The following is a 17924-nucleotide window of genomic DNA, read 5'->3' on the forward strand; positions in this document are numbered from 1 at the left end:
TAGCATGTAGTGCTCAGGGCTTACCCCTCACTCTCTGCCCAGAACCCTCTTACTGGGACTCTGGGACCATGTGGGATGCTGGGGATTGAAATCATGTTGGCAATCACATGAAAGGCAAACACCCTCTCCACTATCTCTCCAGACCCTTACGTGGAGTTTTATCAGAACAGATCATTACAAGCCTACATGTAATAATATGTATCACACACAAACATGATCTATATTATGTACAATGGGGCAACAAGTGCCATTTGGAACGCATATGATATATATATATATAGACATAGATCATGCAAATAGAAATTACCCAGGCATTTATAAATGATTTATATTATAAAATATAAAAGAGTTATTGCAATACATTATATATTATTGATATATGTACATAGACATATGGACACATGGACCTGGAACAGAGATCTTCTGCCTGCTTCCCCCAGTCTCTGGTGACTCAGGGATCACATTCATAAGCCACACCCTGTCGTCACCAGATAATCTCCTCATCAGCCACCCTCCAGAACTCACAGATGGGAGTATAAAAGAAGGCACCCAGAACCATGCCACTGGACTGCGCGCCAGGCTGTGGGGCAGGTGAGAGCCCTCCCCACCCCAAGGAACCCAGCTCCAGCAGCTGACCTCCACTGCATGGACCTGCATCTGGACCCATGGCGCCTAGTCCTCGGATGAGTGAATAAACAGGCAGGTTCATGTTTTTTCCCAGTTGGAGCCGACCTCCAACCACTGCCACACTCCAGGCTGCTTTCTGGACTGCACCGGCCGTGTGACACATTATAAGACATTTCCTACCCATTTATGCCTCTCCGATAGCCTGGCAAACTACTGAGAATATCCTGCCTGCACGGACAGAGCCTGGCAAGCTCCCCATGGCATATTCGATATGCCAAATATAGTAACGACAATAGGTCTCATTCCCCTGACCCTGAAAGAGCCTCCAATTGTTGGGAAAAGACGAGTAAGAAGAGGCTGCTAAAATCTCAGGGCTAGGAGAACAGATGACTGGTTAAAGAAACTTTGGTACATCTACACAATGGAGTACTATGTAGCTGTTAGAAAAGATGAAATCATGAAATTTACATACAAGTGGCACTACATGGAAAGTATCATGCTAAGCAAAATGAGTCAGAAAGAGAGGGATAGACAGAAAGATTGCATTCATCTGGGGAACATAAAGTCACAAAATAGAAGACTAACACCCGAGAGTGGCCGAGATTAGTACCAGGAGTTTTGCTCCATGGCTTGGAGGCCAGCCATACACTCTAGGGGAAAAGGGAGCTCAGATAGAGAAGGGAGCACCAAATAAAGGGTGTTGGGAGGATCCTCCCAGGATGGGGAGAAATATGCTGAAAGTAGACTACAGACGGAACTCGATTGCCACTCAATGCCTCTTTTGCAAACCACAACACCCAAAAGGAGAGAGAACAAAAGGGAATATTCTGCCACAGAGGTAGGGTGGAACAGGGGGATGAGGGGGTGGGAGCGATACTGGGACCTGTGGTGGTGGAAAATGGGCACTGGTGAAGGGATGGGTACTTGATCATTGTATAACTGAAACCCAAGCACAAAAATTTGTAAATCTACAACTGTACCTCATGGTGTTTCACTAACAAAAATTTTTTAAAAAATGTAAATGATGAAGAATGGGCACTGGTGGAGGGATGGGTACTGGATCATTGTATAACTGAAACCCAAGCACAAAAATTTGTAAGTCTACCACTGTACCTCATGGTGCTTCATTAATAAAAATTTTAAAAGAATATATAAAATCTCAGGGCTGGGGAGAATAGAGATGTTACTGGTGCCCGCTCGAGTAAATCGAAGCTCAATGGGATGACAGTGATACAGTTATGTACATAGGCCCCACCCAAGAAAGGGATATGAGGAGCCTGGGCACTGAGATTTAAGGGAAAAACTTAATCTTAGACTTACGTCTGTCTGTGTACCAAGCACATGTATGTATGTATGTATGTATGTATATACATGCATGCATAGAGCGCATGAGAGATGTGTATTTATGATACTCAGACATCAGAGGAGAATCTTTTGTGATTAAAAATGAGATATTAAAGGGATCTCTAGGGAGTGATCATTTTACCTTTTTTTTTAAATTGTTGTTGATTTGGGGCCACTCTTGGTTCTGAGCTCAGGCCCTGGGGCTCAAACCCAGCTGTCCAGTGTGCAAAGCCTGTGCTCAGTGGGCTGGACTCTCTCTCCACCCCAGGGAAGTTTAGAAGCTTAGAAGGTTGAGGATGAGTCTGAGGTCAGTGTGGGCTCCCAGGGCCCCTGGACCCCCTCCTTACCTGGCCTGGGCCTCGGGGGTGTCCCGGATGGCTTCTGGGCTCCAGTTCCTTGGTTTGTTTCTGAGGCGTGACCACTGACCTCTGCAGAGAGATGATACCTGCTTCACCCCTCAGGAAAGGAATCTCCTGGGGACCCTGGCAGGAACCCCCAACCCTCCACATTTCGCCGCAGAGCTGAGCACGTGTTTCCTGCTGGTTGCCCCCGGGGCTGGCCAGAGGACCAGCAAGGGGGACAGCCCCGGGGAACCACGAGATCCCATCAAGAGCACTGTGACATCAGAGCTGGCCGCATCTGTCCTTCCCCTGTCGTCTGGGCTCAGCGCCATCCGAGCACAGACCCACTGAGTCTCGCGAGATCAGGTCAGAGTCCCCATCCCCGGGTCAGGACCACCCTGTCTCTGGTGCTCCTCACGGAGCTGCTCAACAAGCCTCTCCGTGAGCCAGTAAAAATGTCCATTTTAATAAATTCATAACCTTGAGTGTTTTTTTTTTAGTTTTCATTTTTTTTCTTGGGGGTCACACTCGGTGATGCTCAGGGGCTACTCCTGGCTCTGCCCTCAGAAACTGATCCTAGCAGTGCTCGGGGGACCATTTGGGATGCTGGGATTGAACCTGGGGTGCTCCATGCAAGGCAAACGGCCCTACCCGCTGTACTATCACTCTGGCCCCAAATCATTGAATGTTTGAACTGCAAGCTGGCAACATCATTTCATCAATCAGTGTTCTCCAGATGCATATTACAAAATCTGCTTGAGCAGAGGTTCAATTCAAAGGGCAAGATAGCATGGTAGGTTTGGGTTCAGAAATGGGAGAAGTTCACTGATATGGTTTTAGGAGTCTTCCTAGCTTTTAAGAAATGACCTTTTGTGGAGTTTGGCGCACTTTTAAAGATGAATATCATCAGGTCCTAAAGACTGTGGGAGACTACCCAACTTCCACTAGAGATATGTGTGAGGCCAGATTTTCTGTGTACTTCAACCCAAAGTATACAAGGCACATGATTTAATGCAGACGCTGGTATAACAATACGTGGTATTTGAATAAACTAGACAGGAAAAAATTTGCAAAAAATGTATGATCATTGTGCTCCTGCAAAGGGTTTTTATTTTTGTTTTGTTTGCTGGGGGGAGAGGGAGGAGGGCTCACTCAGCAATGTTCAGGGTTTACTCCTGGCTCTGTGTTCAGGGATCACTCCAGGCGGTGCTTAGGAGACCATCTGGGTGGGTGGGGATTGAACCAGGGTCGGCCACGTGCAGGTAAGCTCCTTATCCACCGTGCTATATCTCGGGCTGTCAATCAGCCAAATTACTATTTATCCCAGAGGCAGAACCAACATGAAAGAACCTACAGTTGACTTTCATTGTCAAGTTTGCTATTTTTCCCTCTAATCCACAATTGAAGGTCTTAGAGCAAATGAACAACTTCACATAAAAATGAAAATTTTCGCTTTAAAAAAAATGCACCTTTTCAGTATGACTAAGTTCATGTATGGTTCCACCTCCCCCTCTCTGTCAACACCACCCCCCCCACCCCAAGTAAACTTTGCATTTCTTTGCACATGTTTTCATTGGGAAAATATATTTCTCAATGAAATGCTAACAGGCAATTGGCTTATTATTATCACCTGTAAAGCGATTAATATGTAAGTAACTCAGCTCTCCAGTAACCCCACCAGCCTCACCCTTGGGTGCGGGTGCTCCCGCACAGTTGATTCTCGCCCTCTGGGCCCTCGTCATGATCTTCAAGTCCCCCAGAGTGTCCTCCATCTTTGGGGTGTCATCCGTCTTTGGGGTGTCATCCATCTTTGGGGTGTCATTCATCTTTGCGGTGTCATCCATATTTGGGGTGTCATCCATCTCTGGGGTGTCGTCCATCTCTGGGGCGGTCTGCCCCTCTGCCTGGGACTGCTCTTGGATTCCGTGGCCAGGCGCAGCTGCCCCTGGTTAAAAAAACAATTTTTAAATAGACTTGGGGGTTGGGGGGGTAGATGAGTAGCTTTAATGGGGGACCCCAGTGGTCTTTCCTCTCTATTAGTCTCTTTTGGGTCCCCTGTGTAAGGTGTTTCCTGGGGCTCGCCTTGCTCCTGTTACTAACGACAGATTCCTTTGGGTGTGTCCCTCCTTTTTTCTCCTCCAAACTCACCAAAACAGCCATGCTTTCTGTATCACTTGTTGAAATCAACCAGAGAAACTTGGGGGAACCCCAGTGCAGGGGGTGGGGGGCTCTCTGGGTGGCCAAATGGGGCAGCTCTCAGCAGAGCAGACTTCCTACAAAGTGGCTCTCCAGTTCCTCATGAGCCCCCCACTTGCGTGGGGTGCAGGAGAAACTCAAGGAGCTCTAGACGGAAGGTACTAAACTGAGAAGCCATAGCCCTGTGGGGCTGGTAAAGGGGCTTGGGGGCTGCTTTGCTGTGCAGGAGAGGGGCCCCCCTTCAACTGCCACCTGAGCCCATTGGGATGAAGGTGATAGCTAGGAGCAAGCTCCTCTCCAGCCAAGCCAGGGGAGACGTCCACAGCACAGCCCTGCTCCTTGGCTGCCAGGGGATGGAGAGCTGCCAGTTACCTCCAGGGGCCTCTTCCGGAGGAAGTGGGCGGGGCTAGGAGCACTGGTTTCTAATCAGAAAGGAGAGTCAATCAATCGAGTTCTTACTGATCCAAGAGACAGAAGCAACACAAAAAAACCTAAAGTTGACTTTCACTGTCAAATTTACTATTGTTTTTCTCTAATTCTCCTCGAATTAGATCTTAGAGCAAATGAGCAACTTCACATAAAAATTAAAAGTTCCACTCTAGAAAAATGCACATTTTCAGTGTGACCAAGTCCATGTATGGTTCCTCCTGCCCTCCCAATCCCCCAGTAAACTTTGCATTTCTTTTCTTTTTAGGTGTTTTAATATTAAAATAAGGATAATGGAGTTGTAAAGTAGTATAATTCTTTTAACATTTTTTTAATTTTAATTTTTATTCTTGTTTGTGGGTTGGAGGTCACACCCAAGTGGACAGGGCTTACTCCTGGCTTTGTGCTCAAGGATTAGTCTCAGATGAGCCCAATGGAACTGTATGTGGTTTCAGGAGTTGAACCAGGGTTAGGGGCATGCAAGGTAATGACTACATCTGTCAGTGTTAGGGCTTACTCCTTGTTCTGCACTAGGGATCACTCCTGGAGAGGCCCCAGGGACCATCCTACAGGGTATGAGGGATCAAACCTAGGCCAGCTGCATGTGAGGCAACATCCGCCTTATCCGATTACAGTTGCTCTAGCCCAAGTAAGACAGTAGCTTTCACCCCTGCACTATCTCCCCAACCCTGTTTGTGTTTATTTGGGGGCCACACCCCAGTGCTTAGCAGCTACTCCGAGCTCAGAGCTCAGGGGTTGCTCCTGTGGGTGCTGGTGTGAACATGGAGTGTAGGAAATGAACCTTCTGTGTGGGCAAAGCATGTACTCCGAAGAGCTATAAGCGTTGTCAACAAAAGTATTTCTGTAAAAGTTTTCATGTGAATGAATAGGAGTTAAGACCCAGGCCTTGCAGATGGCTGACCCAGTTTGATCCCTAGCATCACACAGTCCCCGGTATGTCACCAGGTGTGACCTTATAGGCCTCTGACTATCCACGGATGTGATGGAGCAGTGCAAAAATACCTCAGCCCTTGGCTGTTTTCAAAATATTCACGCATATGTGCCCATGGCGCGGGGTGGGGGGTATCTCAGCCCTTCACAGCCCCCTGCCTAGATGTCTAGCACAGATCTTGAGAAGGATAGGCCACACACTGAACCCTAAAATCCCCCCACCCCAATACACTCACACCCTCTCTCGGCAATCCTCAACCAATCATTCATGCAGCCATTCAAAGCCAGAAAGGGGGGCACTGGCTTTGACATCCCGCATACCCCATGCACCTCAAGTTGCCAATGGCTTCCATCCTCTCACCTCCACCTCCGACTCATCCTGGACAGGCCTCTTCCCCCTATGTCCACGGCCAGGTCTGAATCCAGGCCACGCCAACTCTCAGGGCCTCGCCCTACCTGCTCCTTCCTGTCTCTCACGTTTCCCAATTCATCATGACACAGAACCAGATTCGATCCGGTTTGAAGATGCATCATGGCCCTTCACCCTCCCCCTTCCATTTAGAATAGAAGGGAACTGCCCACACCTTGATGGACAGGAGTGAGCTGTCCCCAAACCTTGATGGACAGGAGCGAGCTGTCCCATCTCCGGCTCTCCTCCCATGCTCTCATCTTACCTTTTGGGGGTCTCTTTTTATGGGGTCTCTTCTTTGGAGTGGACCAGACACTTCTTTTTCTTTTCTTTGCTAAAAACAAAAAAGAGAGAGAGAGAATTTGTGTTGTTTTGGTTTGGTTTGGGTCACACGCAGCAGTGCTCAGGGACTATTCTGGGTTCTGTGCTTAAGAGTGACCCCTGAGGGTGCCCAGGGGACCCTAAGCAGGGTCAGGAATTTGAACCAGGGTCAGCCTCATGCAACACAAATGCCTGAAAGTATCATTTGGGCCCCAGATACTTTTTTTCTCCCCTAATATATAGCTATAAAAATGCATCTGCTAACCTAATGGTGACAATTTTCTGCTCTTACTTTTGGTCTGCAAACCCACACTGACTAGAAGGTCACTTTCACTGATGCGCCTCATGGAGTAACAAGGAAGTAAGAAACTCTTAAGTGGCCAAGGAGGTGAGCCCTGGAGGCATTGGAGTTAAGTAACTCATCTCTGAGAGTTTGGCTCGGAAATGAACCCCGGCAGGAGAAGAAGTATATGAAGATCAAGAGCGAGCTCCTTTTATGAACAGAACCAGGTTTGAACATTGGCTGAATAGGGGTGAAAGTGAGAGGGAGAATCCTCAGGAAAGAAGGGGGGTTGGAGAGCAGGGACGGGCTGCCCCGGAGGGAAGAGGCAGAAGCAATCCAAGTTTGCAGCAGGAAGCGAGCTCATTCCCACCTGACGAGCTGCAGCTTGGAAAGAACTGTTGCTGTTATTCGATGTCTGTCCCTGTCCTTCTGCCTCGTTTCATCCAGGGCTCAAAGTAGATAAAGGAACAAACAGGACAACCTTTCAGTACTTGTGTTGCAAACCACAATGCCCAAAAGGAGAGAGCATGCGAGCAAGAAAGAAGAAAAGTGTCTGTCATAGAGGCAGGCTACGGGGGGTGGAAAGAAGGAAACTGGGGAGACTGGTGGTGGGAAATATACCCTGATGAAGGGTCCCAGTATTGGAACATTGTATGACTGAAACTCAATAATGAACAATTTTATAACAGTGCATCTCACAGTGATTCAATAAAAATATACAAATAAATAAATAAATGGGAAAACAATATAGGACTAAGTTCATAATCAAATTAATTTCTGAACATGAAGCTAAGAGGGAGAGATCAGAGGTTGAACAATAGCTTTCTTCCACAGAAATCAACTTGAATTAGGTGTTAACTGCACCTGTATTTTCATTGCAGCATTGTTCACAATAGCCAGAATCTGGAAACAACCCGAGTGCCCAAGAACAGACGACTGGTTAAAGAAACTCTGGTACATCTACACAATGGAATACTATGCAGCTGTTAGGAGAGATGAAGTTATGAAATTTGCTTATAAGTGGATGGATATGGAGAGTACCATGCTAAGTGAAATGAGTCAGAAAGAGAGGGACATAGAATGACTACACTCATTTGTGGAATATAAAATATCATAATATGATACTAACACCCAAGGACAGTAAAGACAAAGGCCAGGAAGATTGCTCCATGGTAGGAAGACTGCCTCATGAGCTGGGGGAGAAGGGATCACTAAGTCCATGATGGTTGGAGGGATCGCTCGGGATGGGAGATGATGGCCTTTCAGTACCTGTATTGCAAACCATAATGCCCAAAAGTAGACAGAGAGAGAGTATGGGGGAAATTGTCTGCCATAGAGGCGGGGGAAGGTTGGGATGAGGGGGAGAGATACTGGGCACATTGGTGATGGAAAATGTGCACTGGTGGAAGGATGGGTGTCAGAACATTGCGTGACTGAAACTCAAACATGAAAGCTTTGTAACTGTATCCCAGAGTGATTCAATTTAAAAAAAAAAAAGGAGTTAGGTGTTAAGAAAAGTAAGTATGGAATTAATTCCTGGGAAGCTGAGTGAGTTCTGAAGTGATAGGTCCTGTGCATTGCCATGGAGTAAAGGGAAGCCACGCATGGGTGGAGGAAGGACCCGGAGATGGCTCCGGGGCCGAGCACAAGCTCAGCGGGTGGAACAGCCTGGATTTGAGCTCCGGCTCTGCAAATAAGCAAAAAGCATGGTCGTCCGCAGACTCAGTGGATGCGAGAGCCACTGGGAATGAGCAGGACAAGGATCTGGGAGGTCGTCGTGCTGGGTGAGCCTGCTGTCCCGAGGTACCTTGCAGGTTTTCAAGGAGATACAGGACTTGAACGAACAAACAAGCACTGACTCAGCTTTGAGATACTCTGGGGAGCAGGAAGTCCGTGAGCTTCCCGAAAGAGAGGAAGTGGGTGCATCATGGGACCGTTGTCTCAAAGGAAGGGAGGCGGGCGGGTGAGTGGTAGCAAGGGGTGTCCCTTGGCCTGTCTCCCAGCAGGAGGTGGGCGAGGCCAGTGCAGAGACCTCTGAGGAAGCCGGGCACCCCCTGAGGAGCACCCAGCACAGCCAAAGCAGGAGGTGGTGTAGCTGATGCTCCAGGCTGTAGACGGGGAGGCTGTGACTGTTCAGAAAACACATCGGAGGGGGAGGGGGTGCGTGGTTCAACAGCCCTTCTGGTCTCCCTATCATTTTTTGTGGAAGCAGTGGGTGTCACAGAAACAAACCAGGAGGACCCGGGGACTAAGCACATGGCGGGACTCGGTGAGGAGCAGACCCACCTGCACCCCACCAGGGTTGGGGCCACCCGCCTATACCTTTCCTGGGGGTGCTGGGAGGCGTCCTGGGGGACTGCTGTGGCTCTTCAAGGTCATTCTGTTCAGGGGCCTCCTGCAGCTCTTCAAGGTCATTCGAAGGTTCAGGGGCCTCCTGCGGCTCTTCAAGGTCATTCAGTTCAGGGGTCTCCTGCGGCTCTTCAAGGTCATTCGGTTCAGGGGTCTCTTGTCGCTCTTCGAGGTCATTCGGTTCCGGGGGATCATCTGGGAAAAGAAGCAGAATTCACCTCGGAGCTCAGAAGAGGCAGAAAAGAAGATTTCGGGGCCTCAGGGCGAGAGCAGTTGTCCGGGCAGCACAGACTACGTGAGGGGGTTCAAGTGATCCATGAGAATCTCAGAACTGGGGCTGCTTTTAAGCCCTCTAGCCTGTTTCCCCGTCCTCGGTGGAAGGAAAGACGGGGCGTAGCTGTCCCTCGGGGAGGAGGCTGGCAGCAGGGGTAAGCGGAGGCTGGAATTCTTTGCGCAAAGGCCTTTGCATTTCTTGTTGTTTTGAGGTCTTTCTTTCTTTTTTTGCTTGAGGGAAGCCACACCTGGAGGTGCTCAGGGCTTCCTCCAGGGGTCACTCCTGGTGGGCTTAGGGGAGCCCTCCGGGGTTCTGGGAATTGAACCCAGGCTGGCCGCGTGCAAGGCAAACACCCTATCTGCTGCATACCATATCTCCTTGCCTCCCCCGCCCCCACCCCATCTTTGCTATTTATTTGGAACAGATGCGGGAATTCTGCTCCAGGAGACCCCTCTCAAAGTCTCGAAGCCCCCTGCCCCAGCCTTCTCCCTTCCTTTCTCTTCTCTTCAAGAAAATCTTTTTTTCTTTGTTTCTTTATTTTATTTTTAAAATTTTTTTTATTTTTTAATTTTTATTAGTGAAACACCATGAGGTACAGTTGTAGACTTACAAATTTTTGTGCTTGGGTTTGTTTCTTTATTTTATTTTTGCTTTTTGGGTCACGCCCGGCGATGCTCAGGGGTTACTCCTGGCTCTGCACTCAGGAATTACTCCTGGCAGTGCTCAGGGAACCATATGGGATGTTGGGATTTGAACCTGGGTTGGCCGCGTGCAAGGCAAACACCCTACCCGCTGTGCTATCACTCCAGCCCCCTGTTTTCTTTATTTTAAACGAGGGTTTATTAAAGGGGGGAATGGTGGGGAGGTTCCACCCAGCAATGAGGCATCAAGGAATGAGACATGACCATACATTTGTTTATTTGGTTTTGGGGTCACATCTGGCGATGCTCAGGGGTTAGTCCTTGCTCTGCATTCAGGAATTACTCCTGGTGGTGCTCAGGGGACCATATGGGATCCTGGGGATCGAATCAAGGTCGGACACCTTGTGCAAGGCAATCGCCCTACCACTGGACTATCACTCTGACCTCGTCAATAAAATCTTATCTGAATTCAGCCATTCTCTCTCCTGACCTTGCTTTCAGGTTTCACTGCTGGTGGACAAGAAGCTGAGAGCCTGCCCCAGCTGTAACAGCTGGACGCCAGGGGAGGAGGGGCTCCACAGCTGGGGCAAAGGTCAAAAGGGACACTAAGAACATCAAGGGGGCTGGAGAGATTGCACAGTGGGGAGGGCATTTGCCCTGCATGCGGCTGACCCAGGTTCGATTCCCAGCATCCCGATTCCCTGAGCACCGCCAGGAGTAATTCCTGAGAGCATGAAGCAGGAGTAACCCCTGAGCATCCTTGGATGTAACCCAAAATGGAAAAAAAATAGAACATCAAGGACGACCATCCACAGCCTGAAGCTCTCCCCTTTGATAACCATCATAGCAACAGATTTTGGGAGCAATTTAGGAAAACTCTATATAAACTACCTTGGCAAAGGCAAAAGAAGGGAAACAACCTGTCTTCCTACTTGTGACGTGGATTTCTTAGCTTCTGGCACATCTGAGGTAGATACTTTCTTTATTGCATGGATTCTGCATTGTGGGGATTTACTTCCTCTCTTCTTGGGGTAAGTATTTGTTTTGTCCACCCTGGAGCAACCCATGTTCTCTCTGAACACATACTATACTCTCCTTCTCTCCCCTCACATTTCTCTAAGCAATTTCCCCGAATAAACTTTATTTTCCTTCACACAAAACAAACCAAACCAAGAAGAAATACACACTTAGTGACTTAGAAGTCTGGGTAGCTTTTAAGCGGCTCCATTAGGGATTATTTCCTCTGGAGAAAAAGGAAAGAAAGGAAGTCTTGACGAAGTTCACACTCGCGGACAAGACATCAACCCAGCGTTCCTAGTTCTTCCCAGTTCTCTCTTCTATGAAAGGCAGAAGGCCTTGAGGCCACAACTAGGAAGTCTGCCAGGACAAACTGTCCTGTCACTTGTCGCTCGCAGAGCAAGACGGCCCTCCCGCTCCAGGAAAGGAAGCTTGGCAAGGGGCCACTTGCCTGTGAAGTCATTTGATGCATTTCAAATCCTTTCAAGAATATCCACTCAAAAACGCTCTTGTGACATACAAGTGACAAGGATTACAAGTCCAAGCTGCCGCACAGCTGGGGGAAGACCAAGAAGGTGAAGGCAACCGTGCCCAATGGTGCCCAGCTGTGCCCACCCATGTGGGACTTGCTTGCCTCCCCTCTGAATGGTGTTGCGCTGAGCCTGAACTGACAGACCCAGCAAGAGAGAGGACGCCATCCCTCTCTGATTCCTGTCAGGTCCCTTTCTCTGCGGTGCCCAGCACCGCCTCAGGGCGGGTTAAATGGTCGGTCTCCATCTTCAGAGCCTTTGGGGTGTCCAGCCTCGGGGTTTAGCGGGCACTAGCTCAGCTCCTACCCTTCACCACCCCTGCACCTTCCAGCCCCGCCCCTTCCTGTGTCCGGGTCTCTTTCTCTCTCTGCCCAGCAGTTCTGGCCTTTCCTAGTCCCAGAGGCTGGGCAAGCAGCCTGCTGTATGCCACGATGGTGGTGGGGGCAAGAGACCCTCCCTCTGTGATATAGGCAGGCAGATAGGGAAGCACTCCTCTCCTTGCCCTCAGGCAATGGCAATAAATTTCCTGGGAAGGCTGGAGCGATAGCACAGCAGGTAGGGCGTTTGCCTAGCATGCAGCTGACATGGCCAACCCCAGATCGATTCCTCCGCCCCTCTCGGAGCGCCTGGCAAGCTACCGAGAACATCTTGCCTGCCCGATAATGCCTGGCAAGCTACCAGTGACGTATTCGATATGCCAAGCACAATAACAAGTCTCACAATGTTACTGGGCCCACTTGAGCAAATCGATGAACAACGGGAGGACAGTGACAATGACAGTGACAGAATAGCTCTGAAGTTGCCAAGGCCAACCTTGCAGAAAAAGAGGAACTAAGGCCTGATAAGACCCTCACCTGTTCACAGCAACAGACCCAGACAAGTTCCTGAAGAAACAAAAGGCCAGGAACTTCAAAGAAGACCATCACCACTCCCAACTCCCCTGGTAACCTCCTTAGCAAAGGACTTTTACCTCGGTAGAAGCCCCACATCGGGGCAGGTTGGAGAAACCCTATGAAGGCCACTTTGACCAAAGGAAGCGCACGTATGTGCTGCCTCAGCCAATATGCTGCTTGCTACACACGTGTCACCCGCATCTCCCCTCTTGAGATGTGTACTTTCACGCTTTCCTGTCTAATGCTGGGATGTGTGTAGGGCTCTCTCTGCCCTTGGAGAAACCTGGGTTCTCTCTCTCTCTCTTTTTTTTTTTTTTTTTTTTGGGTCACATCCGGCAATGCACAAGGGTTACTCCTGGCTCTGCACTCAGGAGTTACTCCTGGCGGTGCTCAAGGGACCACATAGGATGCTGGAATTGAACCCGGGTTGGCCTCGGGCAAGGCAAACGCCCTACCCGCTGTGCTATCTCTCCAGCCCTTTTTTTCCCCCGGGTTCTCTCTTGAGTGTGTTCCTCTCCACTCTCTCTCACTTTCTCTTCCTCCTTCCCTTCAAAACCTCCAAATAAAATCTGTTTCACTTCACTGCTTGTCTACTCCTGAAATTCTTTTCTGCGAGGCAAGACAAGAACCCAGTAAGCCTGGTCCCACCCAGGTGGCAGAGGCAAATCAGGAGACAGTGACCATCTTTCTCCTCCCTGCTTCACATGAGCCACCTGTGGGGCCCCACCGACATCACCTGGACTGACCCAAGAGCCTCTACCAAGACCCACGTGAAGAGCTCGGGACAGGATTACCTGGCACCGGGCCTGGGACTGCACTGGGCATCTCCTGAACATCTTCTTCCACTTCTATCAGGGAGATCACGGTGACGGGCACTGGGCAGAGGAAGAAAAGAGAGATGAAGAGATTTCAGATTCCACTACCCACAAGAAGAGGAGCAAGGGCGATAAAAATGATGAGGTGATGGGGCTGGAGTGATAGCACAGTGGGCAGGATGTTCACCTTGCACGCAGTTGACCCGGGTTCGATTCCCAGCATCCCATATGGTCCCCTGAGCACCTCTAGGAGTAATTCCTGAGTGCATGAGCCAGGAGCAACCCCTGTGCATCGCCGGGTGTGACCCCAAAAGAAAAAAAATGATGAGGCAAACAGACACCCCCGCCCCCACTAGCCCAGCATGGTGGGGGCCGGGGTGGGGCAGAATGAGGCATGGGGGGGCCTGGGAGCATGACGGGGGGGCGTGGGTTTGGGGATAGGAAGTGGGGGCTGGGAGTACTAATCTGACAATGGTGCTAAACTTCCTCTTTTTGGTTTCGGTTTGGGGGCCACGCCCAGCTGTGCTCAGGGCTTAGTTCTGGCTCTGTGCTCAGGGCTCACTCCTGGTGGGGCTCAGGGGGGATCCTTGGAGGTGCAGGGAATCAACCCAGATCGGCCGAGTGAAGGGAAGAGCCTTCCCCCTTCCTATCAGGGAAGTTGTATTCTCTCAACTTCCTCTTCTGAAAATCTGAAAGACACCTGCCTTGCCCAGAGCATCCTGATTGTGGCAACTGAACTTGGATGTGGAGGAAGCGTTATTTGGACCAAAAGAGGGCCTCGTCTCGGTTCTTGGAGTGCAACATCCATCGGACCATTTTCTTTGGCCGTGACCAATCATGCATCTCGGATTTAGCTTCTTTCTGATGATGGTTAGGGAAATATGTGACATCAGGTTTTCTCAGTCAGGTCTAGCAGACCTTTACACATTTAACTAGCCTACCCAAGAATTTCTTCTTTTTTTAAATTTATGGTGTGTGGGATAACATTGGTTGGTCCTTTCTCCCTTGCTATAGGGAGCTTAGGTTTATTGGGTTACACTCATCACAGTGTTCCCGAGGTCCTCCCATTCCTCAGTGTTTATCTTTGACTTCTCCTCTGTGTTCTGCCGCCCCTATCTGTTAATCACCTATATCCTCCAAATCAGACCCTGTGACTTGTAAGGTCAGATCCTTCTAAGCACTCCAGATTTTTTCATTTGTAAGTGAAATATTGCTATTCTCTTTCCTTTATATCCTTTGCATAATTTACTTTAGAACAATGTCCTTTTTGAGTAGACACAAGAAGACAGCTAATGTCATGCTTTTGTAACTTGGAAGCTCATTGACTTCAAAATAGTATTTATTCCTGGGCATCCATTATCTTTAGTTGACTTAAGCCTCAGTTGCCCTGAGTTCCTACACTCCATAAGGAGAGTCCTGACGAAGGAACTGGATGGACCCAGGGCAACTTATAAGCTACCCTGGCATTGAAAAGTGACAGGCTAAGCGGCATAAAACTTATAATAAGTTAAGAGCACAGTCGTGGACAAATTCTGTCATGACCCAAAGAGAAGTGACTGGACAAGGACCTTGCTAGGGTTAGGAAGGACTAATCTGGCCTGAGGACTGTAGTGTGGGATCTATAGTGAGATGTTCCCAGGAGAGCCACCCCATAAGCTTAATGTATCTCTTACTGCGTCCATACAAATTTAGGATGACTGTTCAAATATTTATGGACAAAGGAAAGGAAAATACTCCCTTTGATGAAATTCCACTCTCGAGCGGATCTCCTAGCTAGAGATCTTAGTCTTAGAAGAGTTTTCCCGGAAGGAAGGGCTTTCATATGTTGGGTGTAGCTCCTACCCCTACTCTTGGAGATTGGGCTCTTGACTAAGGCAGTGAGACTGGGCGAGCATTGGACTAGCATCAGGGACAGGAGGAGACAGGAATGACGGGCAGTGCGAGATTGGAATAGGCATGTGGGGAGAATGGAATGAATAAACAGCGGGATGGAGATTGGAATAAAAGGCAACTGATCACCAACAGCTTGGGGGTCTGCTCCATCCTTCATGCCGTCTGTTGGCCACAGCTGCAGGCCAGGGTGAGGATGTGGCTCATGGCCACCAAACGCACTTGGCAAGAAAGCACCGCACTCACATAATATTGACCACACAATGGTGATGTATGTTTTTGTTCAGTATTAAAGATCTCAGAGCACTGTATCATTTTACTGTCTTTTCTTTGCTGGGAGGCACACCCAGTGGTACTCAGGGGTGACTCCCGGTTCTGCACTCAGGAATTTATTCCTGGTGGTGCTGGGGATCAAACCTGGGTCTGCCACATGCAAGACAAGTGCCCTACCCACTGTACCACCCTTCCAACCGCACGTTGCATTATTTTACTATCCCTAAAGAAATTAATATTATAGAAGCTGTACAAACAGTTTCCTAGATAAGAGGAGAAAGGAAGGCTTCAAGGGCATATTACAATGCTACTGAAACATACATCACAAAAACCCCAAGAGAAAGTGGGGAAATCATAATTACGCATCAATAAACATATGGCTCTAAAATTAATTCCCGCCCCATGTTTTAAAGTGGAGGCACCATTGTAGACAGTGGTGTTAATGACTGTGTTTCTTCATACTGGGTTCCAACACGGCACCTACCTTTAGGGTATCCATTGCTCCCCAACCCCACTATCTCAAAGACTCCCTGCCCCCACAGTTTTAATAAGCTCAGTTCTGAATTTCCACGGAGCCGGAACAATAATACAGTGGGTAGGATGTTTGCCTTGCATGCGACCGACCTGGGTTCTATCCCTGGCATCCAATATGGCCCCCCAAGCACCACCAGGAGTAATTCCTGAGTGCAGAGCCAGGAGGAACCCCTGTGCATCGCTGGATGTGACCCAAAAAGCAAAAAAAAAAAAAAGAATTTCCATGAACATAGTTTGAAATGGAAGGTCCCCCAGTGAGGGCCAAGTCCTCCAGTAAGCGGCATCAACATGTGTGGTGAAGTCAGGCGGGATGAAGACGTGTGCGCGGAAGTCCGAGAACAGCATGTGGGTATATGTAATAAGCCAGACAGCAGCGCACTGATGTGTGTGACACAGTCAAACAACAGTGTGCGGCCGTGGGCAGTGAAGTCACACACACAAGTGCCCTGTCTGGCGAGGTCTTTGGATGTCACTGCACACACAGGACAAGCAGAACCATGCGGGTCTGTCTCCGTCCCTACTCCCTGCTTCCCTCTTTCTCTGCCACTGTCCTCCTAATGTAAGTCCTGGTCTCCCTGGCACTCCCTTCCCAGTGACCTCCGAGAAACTCACCCTGCGCAGTGCCCGGGCAGGCTTTCCGCACCTCCTGTGAGCTGGCATCATTGACTGGGGTGGCTGAATTGTTCAAAAGAAGGAAAAGCATTACAGGTTTGGGCTGCCAACCCAGAGAGAGGGAAGGGCAGAACCTGCAAAGCCCCGGGGTCCAGGGTGGAGGGTAGGGGCTGGCAGGGATGGACAGCAGGAGCACCCCTGGCCGGCCTCCTCCTCTAGGGAAGGGCATGAGTGGTGCTACTCAGCTGGGACTGGGTCCCCACCTCGGCCGCGTGCAGCGGGTGTGGTACAGAGCTGGGCAGGTCGAAGGCTCACCTGGAGAGAGACTCTCTCTCTGGAGGATGCCCGGAAGCTTCACACGGGGGCTAGCGGGGTGGGGTGGCCCGGCCAGGAGCTCAGGGAGACGACAAGCTCTTCCTAGGTTGGGGCCGGGATGCCGCACCTGGAGGGAGGTTCCATCCACCATGGGGACTTCAAAGAAGTGGGGGGTGGCTCTGCTCCAGCCTCCAAAGGAAGTGGCAACTGTGGGTGGGGGCAGAAGGGATGCAGTCAGCCTCCGAGCCTCCACCACCACGGGTCCCAGTATCCCTCCCACCCCTCATCCCCCCCCCGCCCCCCGCCTCTGTGGCAGGGCATTCCCTTTTGTTCTCTCTCTCCTTTTGGGTGTTGTGGTTTGCAAAAGAGGCAATGGGTGACAATCATGTTCAGTCTATCGTCTACTCTCAGCATGCTTCTCCCATCCTGGGAGGATCCTCCCAACACCCTTGATTTGGTGCTCCCTTCTCTGTCTGGGCTTCCTTTTCCCCAGCATGTGTGGCTGGCCTCCAAGCCATGGAGCAAAATTCCTGGTACTAATCTCGTCCACTCTTGGCTGTTAGTCTCCTATTTTGTGACTTTATGTTCCCCAGATGAATGCGATCTTTCTATGTCTATCCCTCTCTTTCTGAATCATTTTGCTTAACATGATACTTTCCATGTAGTACCACTTGTATGTAAATTTCATGACTTCATCCTTTCTAACAGCTACATAGTACTCCATTGTGTAGATGTACCAAAGTTTCTTTAACCAGTCATCTGTTCTCGGGCACTCAGGTTTGGTGGAGGGATGGGTATTCTATCATTGTATAACTGAAACCCAAGCACAAAACTTTGTAAGTCTACAACTGTACCTCATGGTGTTTCACTAATAAAAATTAAA

The 17924-nt window shown here is 49.5% G+C and overlaps 1 protein-coding gene across 1 annotated transcript in view; it reads right to left on the minus strand.

Annotated features, from left to right (window-relative positions):
- LOC130030052 (sp110 nuclear body protein-like) overlaps nt 1–17924 on the minus strand; it is a 38047-nt gene that overhangs the window by 7099 nt on the left and 13024 nt on the right. The window contains exons 4-10 of the mRNA XM_056121174.1: nt 17042–17248; nt 16727–16789; nt 13397–13477; nt 9221–9442; nt 6560–6628; nt 4000–4257; nt 2319–2399 (exon numbers count right to left, since the gene is read on the minus strand). Of these exons, the coding sequence (XP_055977149.1) occupies nt 2319–2399; nt 4000–4257; nt 6560–6628; nt 9221–9442; nt 13397–13477; nt 16727–16789; nt 17042–17248 (981 nt within the window). The remainder of the gene's footprint in view (nt 1–2318; nt 2400–3999; nt 4258–6559; nt 6629–9220; nt 9443–13396; nt 13478–16726; nt 16790–17041; nt 17249–17924) is intronic.

The sequence above is a fragment of the Sorex fumeus genome, unplaced genomic scaffold (genome assembly GCF_029834395.1).
Source record: "Sorex fumeus unplaced genomic scaffold, SorFum_2.1 ptg000005l, whole genome shotgun sequence".
NCBI lineage: Eukaryota > Metazoa > Chordata > Mammalia > Eulipotyphla > Soricidae > Sorex > Sorex fumeus.